The 10,747-nt window shown below is 41.7% G+C and overlaps 1 protein-coding gene across 1 annotated transcript; it reads right to left on the bottom strand.

The window, feature by feature from the left end:
• Positions 1–7,771: 7,771 nt before the first annotated feature.
• Positions 7,772–10,302, bottom strand: GSPT2 (G1 to S phase transition 2). The gene is made up of 2 exons (XM_049643862.1): positions 10,193–10,302; positions 7,772–10,086 (listed from the first exon to the last, which is right to left on the bottom strand). The coding sequence occupies exon 2, from the start codon at positions 10,073–10,075 to the stop codon at positions 8,192–8,194; it is 1,884 nt and encodes a 627-aa protein (XP_049499819.1). The 5' UTR covers positions 10,076–10,086; positions 10,193–10,302; the 3' UTR covers positions 7,772–8,191.
• Positions 10,303–10,747: the final 445 nt, after the last annotated feature.

Here is a 10,747-nt window from a genome sequence, read left to right as displayed (position 1 = left end):
ATCAAAACCCTAGAGGAGAAAGCAGGAAAAGACCTCTCTGACCTCAGTCGTAGCAATCTCTTACTCGACACATCCCCAAAGGCAAGGGAATTAAAAGCAAAAATGAATTACTGGGACCTTATGAAGATAAAAAGCTTCTGCACAGCAAAGGAAACAACCATCAAAACTAAAAGGCAACCAATGGAATGGGAAAAGATATTTGCAAATGACATATCAGACAAAGGGCTAGTATCCAAAATCCATAAAGAGCTCACCAAACTCCACACCCAAAAAACAAAGAACCCAGTGAAGAAACGGGCAGAAAACATGAATAGACACTTCTCTAAAGAAGACATCCGGATGGCCAACAGGCACATGGAAAGATGCTCAACGTCGCTCCTCATCAGGGAAATACAATCAAAACCACACTCAGATATCACCTCACGCCAGTCAGAGTGGCCAAAATGAACAAATCAGGAGACAATAGGTGCTGGAGAGGCTGTAGAGAAACGAGAACCCTCTTGCACTGTTGGTGGGAATGCAAATTGGTGCAGCCACTCTGGAAAGCAGTGTGGATGTTCCTCAGAAAATTAAAAATAGATCTACCCTATGACCCAGCAATAGCACTGCTAGGAATTTACCCAAGGGATACAGGAGTACTGATGCATAGGGGCACTTGTACTCCAATGTTTATAGCAGCACTCTTAACAATAGCCAAATTATGGAAAGAGCCTAAATGTCCATCAACTGATGAATGGATAAAGAAATTGTGGTTTATATACACAATGGAGTACTACGTGGCAATGAGAAAGAATGAAATATGGCCCTTTGTAGCAACATGGATGGAACTGGAGAGTGTGATGCTAAGTGAAATAAGCCATACAGAGAAAGACAGATACCATATGGTTTCACTCTTATGTGGATCCTGAGAAACTTAACAGAAACCCATGGGGGAGGGGAAGGAAAAAAAAAGAGGTTAGAGTGGAAAAGAGCCAAAGCATAAGAGACTCTTAAAAACTGAGAACAAACTGAGGGTTGATGGGGGGTGGGAGGGAGGGGAGGGTGGGTGATGGGTATTGAGGAGGGCACCTTTTGGGATGAGCACTGAGTGTTGTATGGAAACCAATTTGACAATAAACTTCATATATTTAAAGAAAATAAAAAAATAAAAATAAAATAATAAAAAAAAATAAATGTTAAAAAAGTTAAAAAAAAAAAATAAACCTACCCTATGACCCAGCAGTAGCACTGCTAGGAATTTACCCAAGGCATACAGGAGTACTGATGCATAGGGGCACTTGTACCCCAATGTTTATAGCAGCACTCTCAACAATAGTCAAATTGTGGAAAGAGCCTAAATGTCCATCAACTGATGAATGGATAAAGAGATTGTGGTTTATATACACAATGGTGTACTACGTAGCAATGAGAAAGAATGAAATATGGCCTTTTGTAGCAACGTGGATGGAACTGGAGAATGTGATGCTAAGTGAAATAAGTCAGGAAGAGAAAGATAGATACCATATGTTTTCACTCTTATGTGGATCCTGAGAAACTTAACAGAAACCCATGCGGGAGGGGAAGGAAAAAAAAAAGAGGTTAGAGTGGGAGATAGCCAAAGCATAAGAGACTCTTAAAAACTGAGAACAAACCGAGGGTTGATGGGGGGTGGGAGGGAGGGGAGGGTAGGTGATGCGTATTGAAGAGGGCATCTTTTGGGATCAGCACTGGGTGTTGTATGGAAACCAATTTGACAATAAATTTCATATATTAAAAAAAGAAAGAAAGAAAAAGAGAAGCAGAGGTACTAGGGTCAAAACACAGTCAAGGGTAAGGATTGAATATGCCCCGAGGGGAATAAACTCATAAGCATTGAGCCATATACTATTTCCAGGCATTTTCATAACTGCTACCTTGTTCAGGCCTCACAAGAATCCCATAACACAGGGAGCCAGTGTTATCCCCATGTTATTCATGGGGGACCAGAGACTCATAGAAAAGGGATGAGGTGGCTTGTTTGGGGGTCTTATTGGTGCCTCTACAGCACATTGCTTTACCCCTCTGCCACAGGTCATAGTTCCTTCTCTGGCTTACCAAGATCACTTTCTGAAACATAAAAGGGGGAAGAAAAAGAGGTCCACTACTTCCTAGGCAAAAAGCAGACATTTTGATGTTGGCCACTTCTCTGATGATGCAGTCTTCTGGCAGAGGTGGAAGCATTAGAGTGACCTAGAGCAGAACTTGCCCTTCATTGTAGCTGTTCACAGTCTGCACACTTAGGTCATATGTGTTATCTTGGATCCCACTAACTCAGTTAGGCATTGATAGATGGTGTGGAGCCTAGCACTTATACCTGGGGGTCTTGGCAATGTTACCATTCTCAGAGTTGGCTTCCTTCCTGCCGGTATTGCCGGCAGTTTTGACCTTTTCATCTTACAGAATGAATCTGATGTGCGTTCATCCCCCCAGATACCTGCAGGCCCAGCTCAGATTCTGCTATGAATTTTCTGATTTCTCATGCCCCCTACTTCCCTCCAGGCCTCAAATAGGGTGCTATCCATAGAGGCAAACAGTTCTTGAATTACATTAAGTTGTGGTAAATGCAATGTTTTACTCACCACCAGGATTTTATGAAGCCACTTCTCATCCATCCTGAATCACCATCCTTTAAAGTTAGGGCCTCCTTAGATATATCTCCTGCCCTTCAAACCCTCTGTATTCCCTTCTTAAATATGTCAAATGCATAGTCGCAGCTCGTCTACTATTTCAGACCACAGTTCTTTTTGGTTTAGTATGCACTGAGGAACATGGGTGTGAATGGAGCATTCTGTCATTAGCACCACTCAGAGCTAAGCCTTTAGATGTTTAAAAAATGTATTAATACATTTTATTTCACATATTGACTTATACCCCACCAACTTGGCAAAAGAGGCTAAAGCAGTTTAGAAAGCTAAATAATATATGCTACGTGAACATCAGTTAAAGCAGTGTGCCAAAAGAAATACAAAGGTAGAAATCAAACACTAACCTTTAATCCAGGGACTGCCAGTTAAACCTGCAGAAGCCATTTGGGATCTTAGTCATTTGTCATATGACAACGTATTCTTCTGGGAATTGATTGGTGTGGCAAAAGGTCACTGATAGATTGTAGTAGAGCTAGTAAGAGCAGTCTCTAGAGGAGATGATTCATCTAAGTTAATGTCAGAGACTTGAGGAAGCCTTTTACTCAGTGCTCCAAATGTGAAAAAAGAGCTATAATTGGATACATATTGGATAAATATTGCATCAAGTGAGAGATACAGTGACACAATTGTGTACAGCAGCCTGAGTATGGACAGGTCTCTTTTTCTTATTTTTGTCCTCTCATGTTAAAACTGAGGGACAAGTCTTAATATTCTCTGTTCACGCTTTTGAAGTTCACCAATCAGAAAGGGATACCTTCATGGGATGGCTGAGAAATGTCTGCAAATTATCTGTGTATGTAAATTCTGGTTGTGTAATATTAATCTATAGAAAATAAAGGGCTTTGCTGAACTTTTTATTGATGTATGATTCTTAGAGCTTGAACCTTTCATCCACTGATTTATAAAAGAAACTATACAACTACGTGGATGGAACTGGAGGGTATTATGCTAAGCGAAATTAGAGAAAGACAAATATCATATGACTTCACTCAGATGAGGACTTTAAGATACAAAACAGATGGACATAAAGGAAGGGAAACAAAAAGAATATAAAAACAGGGAGGAGGACAAAACAGTAGAGACTCAAATATGGAGAACAAACACAGGGTTGCTGGAGGGGTTGTGGGAGGGGGGATGGGCTAAATGGGTAAGGGGCATTAAGGAATCTACTCTTGAAATCATTGTTGCACTATGCTAACTCGGATGTAAATTTAAAAAATAAGTTAAATAGAAAAGAAAAGAAAAAAGAAAAGAAAAGAAAAGGAAAAGAAAAAAAGAAAAGAAACTATACAATATTTTTGAGGCTAAGTGAAGGAAAAGAGAATCCCCTAGAATTTAGACAAACTACATCTGGAACAATCTGACATTATTGAGTGCAGGATGTAACTATGAGGAAAGCCAATATTGAATATTTTACAGGCTATGGTGTCAAATCATAAACTGTGCCCTCTTGGATATAAACATTTTTTTTTCTTTTTTTCCCTTGTGCATGGCATGTTACATGGCAAGTTCTTTCTTCTTTTCCCTTTCCCCTGCTGATTTAAGTGATCTGTTGAACATTAAAAACACAGTGTGTTTTGAAAAAGCCTCTCCTAAATCTTTTTTGAGGGTGACCTTTTATTTTTTTTAATACAATATATTGTCAAATAGGCTTACATACAACACCCAGTGCTCATCCCAACAAGTGCCCTCCTCAATGCCCATCACCTATTTTCCCCCTCCCCCACCCCCCATCCACCCTCAGTTTGTTCTCTGTATTTAAGAGTCTCTTGTGGTTTGCCTCCCTCCCTTTCTGTTTGTAACTATTTTTTCCCCTTCCCTCCTCCCATGGACTTCTGTTAAGTTTCTCAAGTTCCACATATGAGTGAAAACATATGATATCTGTCCTTCTCTGACTTATTTCACTCAGCATAATACCTTCCAGTTCCATCTGCGTTGCTGCAAATGGCATGATTTCATTCTTTCTCATTGCCAAGTAGTATTCCATTGTATATATAAACCACATCTTCTTTATCCATTCATCAGTTGATGGACATTTGAAGCCTCTCCTATATCCTAAGGCAAGTCCACTTTCTCCACTCTGTGGAAATAGTGATGTTCTGATGAGAAACTTTGGATCAAATTTTCCTCCCCCATCCTCCACCAGACAACCATGAATAAATATTGTAACTGAAAACTAGAACAAATGGAAATATGCTACCAGTCTCAACAGAAAATACAGACAGAACCCTATTGAACATAAAATCTGGATCAATGTGAACATGTTCAAAGGCTCAGGTTTTAGCAGAACTTCTGTGGTTTTTGGAGTTTCCTTTTTAATGGTTATTTTAACTAAAACGGACTATTTCTACTGCAAAATGTTTATAAGTAAACTTTATAAAGAGAGGTTCTTGCATTGTAGTAAACCAGAATCAGGATATTGTGAAACGAATGTCTAGTTTGAAAAAGGATATGTCTTTTGAATACAGGAACAGTAACTGTAGTAGGTTTTAAAAGCACTGGCAGTTTGTTCTGGGTACCAGAGAAAGATGGTCAAAGTGAGTCAAGTGGAGGTCTGCTAGCTTCGACCCAGTCCAAACTTTCCCTTTTCTTTCCTTTCGGGGTCTTTGCTGAAATACAGAATAAGTTGGCCCCTTTCTCTGAATTTCAGATTTGCCCCATAATGACCAAAGAACCAAAGGAAGAGGCTTGGGAGAAAAGTTGCCAAGAGCCAATGGGTAGACATTTATTGAGAAAGTCTTAAGCAGGAAGTTCATAATGTATTTACAGCATTCAGCCTGACATGGGGAGATTCTACATTATTCTAGTTGCCAGATAAAACTCTGAAGACTGTTAGGTTAAACTGGCATGAAATGGAGGCAATATGGGACTTCTGAAAGGACAATGCTCTGTGTGCCCTAGGGAAAACTAGTACTGTGTTTGTGAACATCCCAAGTTTGCAGTATTGGAGACCACCATCAGACATTAAGACTTATAAAGGAAGGTATTCAGGAAGTTAAAAAGAAATGTTACCATGAGTTTACATCCAGTTTCCTAAAGAGCCAGAGTCTGGTGCCTCCAATCACTCCATCTGTTTCTCACTGAAATGAAAAGAATTAGTTTCTAAAATCTACTTCAAAAGATGTATGTCCTGCTCTCTAAAGACGCACACACACACACACACACACACACACACACACACACTCACACACACACACAGTCCAGAGCTCCTGGTGGAGAAATTGCTATATAACTGGCTATTGAGAAATACATTTAGGGGGTGCCTGGGTGGCTCAGTTGGTGAAGCATCTGACTTCGGCTCAGGTAATGATCTCACAGTTTGTGGGTTCAAGCCCCATGTGGGGCTCCATGCTGACAGCTCAGAGCCTGGAGCCTGTTTTGGATTCTGTGTGTCCCTCTCTCTCTGCCTCTACCCTTCTCACACTCTGTTTCTCTCTTTTACTTTTTTAATTAAAAAAAGAGAGACATTTAAGAGCCAGTTTTTGATGGGAAATTATCCATCACAATTATCCATCACAAGCTGCTGGCCTTTAAGAATTCTGTCCTGCCTTGTGGCTTTGGCCTATTAGTGAAAGAGATCCACAATAATCCTATTGGTAAGTTACTAAAATTGTGGAAAAAAATGAGACTAATTCAGCATCAGAAATATTTTTTTTAATTTAAATGTTTATTTTTGGGAGAGAGAGACAGAGGGTGAGTGGGGGAGGGGCAGAGAGAGAAGAAGACACAGAATCCAAAGCAAGTTGCAGGCCCTGGGCTGTCAGCACAGAGCCCAATGCAGGGCTTGAACCTACAAACTGTGAGATCTTGACCTGAGCCGAAGTCGGACACTCAACCGGCTGAGCCTCCCAGGCGCCCTTTTTAAGTGGCTGCAGGGCAAAACTTCTGGCAAACACTGAATTGGCCTGTATTTTGTACAAAATACAAAGCACAGAAGCAAGAGAAGGAACTCTAAAATAAAGATGAAACTCTTGCCACTGACATTGTATTATTAAAGGCCTGGGCCCAAGATGACATCAGGTGTATCCCTGTTAGCTGACACAGGACAAAATAAAAATCCTGATTTCCCATGTGGGTGCCCTGAAGATCTATGATGAATGATTCACAGAACCATGCTGTTGATGCTATGATAAGACCAGTGGCTATCTTTGACAGGTTAGAAACCCTGGAGGTAAATGGGTACACAAATAAATGGACCATGAAGAAGGGGACACGGTCTCTGCTTAAGCAGAGTACAGGATGTTCTGGCAGCCAATCTCCACTCCTGTCCAACCAGCCCACAAGTGTGAGAAACTGGCACTGCCCACCATTGGGCAGGTGTTTACACTGGGTCACTACCCACTTACCAGGACTGAAGGTTCTTTCAGCTGTTGATAGCTACGCAGGTTATAAACTCAATATCCTGGCAATAAAAGTAGCCAGCTCAGGATCGAGAGTTGGGTGTTCTCTGGCCCAAAAATGTGTTTTGATCTGATTGTAAAAATGACCGTGTAGCTTTCCTACTAACCCCCAGCACTGAAGGATACAAGGGTGGAATAGTCTCATTTCCCAGCTCAGGACCCACACTAACCCTTAATTTCTACTAAATGACTTACAGCCCTATTGCAAGCATTTATCTTGTCGATAGTCATGCCCCTTACTGTGTTGTGTCCCCCATTACAAGTCTGGTGGTGAACAAAGCAAAGGGGTATATTAAGATGATGGGGTATGGATAACAATCTAGTCAACATATGATCTGAATCCCCAGGTATATTTGTAATTTGGCAATGCTCAACATTATGGGACCTGAAAGATGGTCTGAGCCTTTCTTTTTCAAATTACAAGTGGGGAAACAGAAGAGCTCCATTATTGATTCAAATTGGAGAAAACAAAGTTCACTGGGAAGAGCCCTCAAAGAGATATTTTTTCAAAGTGAAAATGTTTCCTTTAATATGAACCTGTGCATTGTTTGCAAATGCCTCGTTTAAAACAGTGAGTGGAGGACAGTTTTTGAAACCCCAAGTAATAAAATGTATTTAATTATCTGAGGAAGTAAAAAAAAAGCTAATTGAAAACTATTACGTACAAACTTTAAAAAATATTCAAAAACATTTTGGATACCAGTAAGAGTTTCAAATGGAATATTTTATTGGCATGTTAGTTGTCTTTTTAACATGTACACACACACTGACACACTCTGATTGATCTGTGTGGAACAAAGGTTGACTAAATATCCTAAGGGAAAATGAAAAATTAAAAAATATATTAATTTTTCATTGTTATAGACAATTACACCCACATCACCTACAAAGCTATTACTGGTTCTGTCCAAGGAAGCAAAATGGCATAGGAGGAGGAAAGTTGTGGGTAATTCAATAGTGACATAACTGAAATCTCAACATGAGAAAGCTGACAAAACATGAATTTTTGCTGTGAAATTTCTTTGCAAAATATGAAGAAAAGTCTGTCAGTGGGCAGTAAATAAGAGAAGATGGTGAACTTCTTTAGTCAATTCTCACAGTATTGTGCAGGGGCATCAAGAAAACTGCTCAGTCCTTCTCTGGGACCAGTTTCAGAACTTTTCCAATCGCAATGGTCTTACCCTCATCTCTTAAAGTAAAACGACCCATCTGAGGAAAATCCTTGAATGTTTCGAGGCAGATAGTTCCTGCTGTCCTTAAACGGGCAATGCACACTTGATCTTGTTTCACAAAGCGGGGTCGTGTCTTACTTTTCTCTCCTGATTTTTTGTCTACCAAGGAGATTAAGGCTGTTATCTCAACTTCCTCAATACAAGTATGAATGTGCAGCACCGCATTATAGCCTGGGCAGATGATAGACTTGTGCTCAATAATCACTATCTGAACATCAAATGTGCGTCCAGAATGGCACAGATTATTAGGGTCACAAAGTATGAATCCAGGAAGAATCTCTTCTTCTTCAATTCCCTTCAGTCTGATTTTAAGGTTTTCACCTGGGGCTACATAATCAGTTTCAGCATCATCAGAAAGAATTCCAAGAACTTCCACATTGTGCTTGTTCGGCATCATCACAAGCTGCTGGCCTTTAAAAATGGATCCTGATTCCAGCTTTCCCAGGACCACAGTACCCATATCCTTGTACTTATCCACAATTGGCAGTCTAATTGGTCCATCAATTGATCTGCTGAAGTTTGGCATATTATCCAAATATGGAATAAATGGTAATCCAGTGTACCAAGGGCAAAAATCTGATTGCTCTTTAATATTTGCCCCAGTCAGCCCTGAGCAGGGCATAAAGTGAATGTCCTTTTTGGGACTAAAGCCGACTTTTTTCAAAAAGGGCACCAGTTTTTCTTTACATTCTTCATATCTCTCACTGCTCCAATTTACCGTGGGATCATCCATCTTATTGATAAGCACTACTAAATGTTTTACCCCTGCTGTTTTTGCCAACATCGCATGTTCTCTTGTCTGTCCACCTTTCTCAAATCCAGTTTCAAATTCTCCTTTCCTGGCAGAGATTACCAGTACAGCCAAATCAGCTTGAGAAGCACCACCAATCATATTTGGGACAAAACTCTTGTGGCCAGGAGCATCTAAAATGGTGAAATGTTTCTTTTCTGTTTCAAAATAGGCACGACCCACTTCTACTGTTTTACCCTTGTCTCGTTCTTCCTGATTTGTATCTAAGGCCCAGGACAAATACCAAGTTTCTCTGTTTTTTTCTTTAGCTTCTCTCTCATATTTCTCAAGTGTCCTTTTGTCAACCATTCCTGTCAAAAACATAATTTGTCCTCCAATGGTTGACTTTCCAGCATCTACATGCCCAATGAATACCACATTTACGTGTTCTTTTTTAGGAGCACCTGAGGGCATAACCACAGATTTAGATTTTCTCACTTCCTCTTTCTCCATCATTTCTTGGCCACTGTCTTCTGGGGGCCCTGAATCTCCCAAGGAACTACCCCCTGGCTCAGCTTCACTTACTTCTTTATTGTGCTCCCATGATTCTTCTAGGACCATTTCCACCTCTCCATTTTCTACAACAGGTTCTGAAAGTTCCATAGTAATGGCTGAATTGGAACCTTCACGCCACACTAACTGTTCCTCTTTGGAATGTTCCACAGGTGCCTCCCGTCCCAGCCTTTTACCTTGAGGGTCGCCCGCGCCGGTGCAGGTTTCATCGATGCTGGTGATGTCGGCCAGGGGGGTCTGCGGCTGGGCCGGGCCCCGCAGAAAGGACGGCACGAACTCCGCGGCGTGTACATTAGGCACGAAGGGTTTGGCGTTGACGTTGAGCTGACGGCTGAATGCCGAGCTGAGATGCTCCCGTTGGGCCTCAGCCACCGCGGAGGAGGCTCCGTCTCCGCTTGGGGCCAAACCCGGGGTTTCCATGTCCACCTGGTCCCAGCAGTCGGGCGCGGAATCGCTGCTGCTGCTGCCCAGATCCATGGTCTGAGGACCTGATGGGTGGCGGGGAGGGAGCGGGATTAACACGCCAGAAAGAGTGGCCTACGCCGCCAGGGGTAAGGCTGCAAGAGCAAAGGGGCAAGGGGGAGCGACACGAACCTTAGCGGCAGCAGCTAAGTCCCAACACCGCATTCGCAACTGCGGCAGCAGCAGCAGATATGGCGGCTCAACCCTCTCCTCTTGTGTGAGCGGATCTCCTCCCCCAAACCCCAACCACTTCCGACTCCTCCACAGCCGACCCAACGCGGGGCGTGGATTGACCCCTCGCTGCCATCCGTACGCTGGGCCTGCTTAGTTTTCAGCCATGGACCAAGTCCGAAAGTAGGATTTGTAAAAAGAAATTTTCCATTCATTTTTGTTCACAGGATCTGGAAGAGCAATTTGACAGTGTAATAATTAAACCTAGACTGGCACGGCTGATTTACAATTCTACTCAAAGATTCAAGTAAAAATGAGAATTGCTATTGGACAAATGGAGGCAGGAGATGGGTTAACTACCCAGAAACCCAGCAACCAAAGGAAGAAATTACTGACTAGAAAGGCACTCATGAAATACATGAAGATGTAGTTGAACCCAGGAAATGCAACTTGAAATCACTCATTTAATTTGAAACCCAGAGGCTTTTTGATTTTCCCTCATCCAGAGGACCCCAT

Source organism: Panthera uncia, chromosome X (genome assembly GCF_023721935.1).
Source record: "Panthera uncia isolate 11264 chromosome X, Puncia_PCG_1.0, whole genome shotgun sequence".
Classification (NCBI taxonomy): domain Eukaryota; kingdom Metazoa; phylum Chordata; class Mammalia; order Carnivora; family Felidae; genus Panthera; species Panthera uncia.
This window is presented reverse-complemented; position numbering and strand designations above follow the sequence as displayed.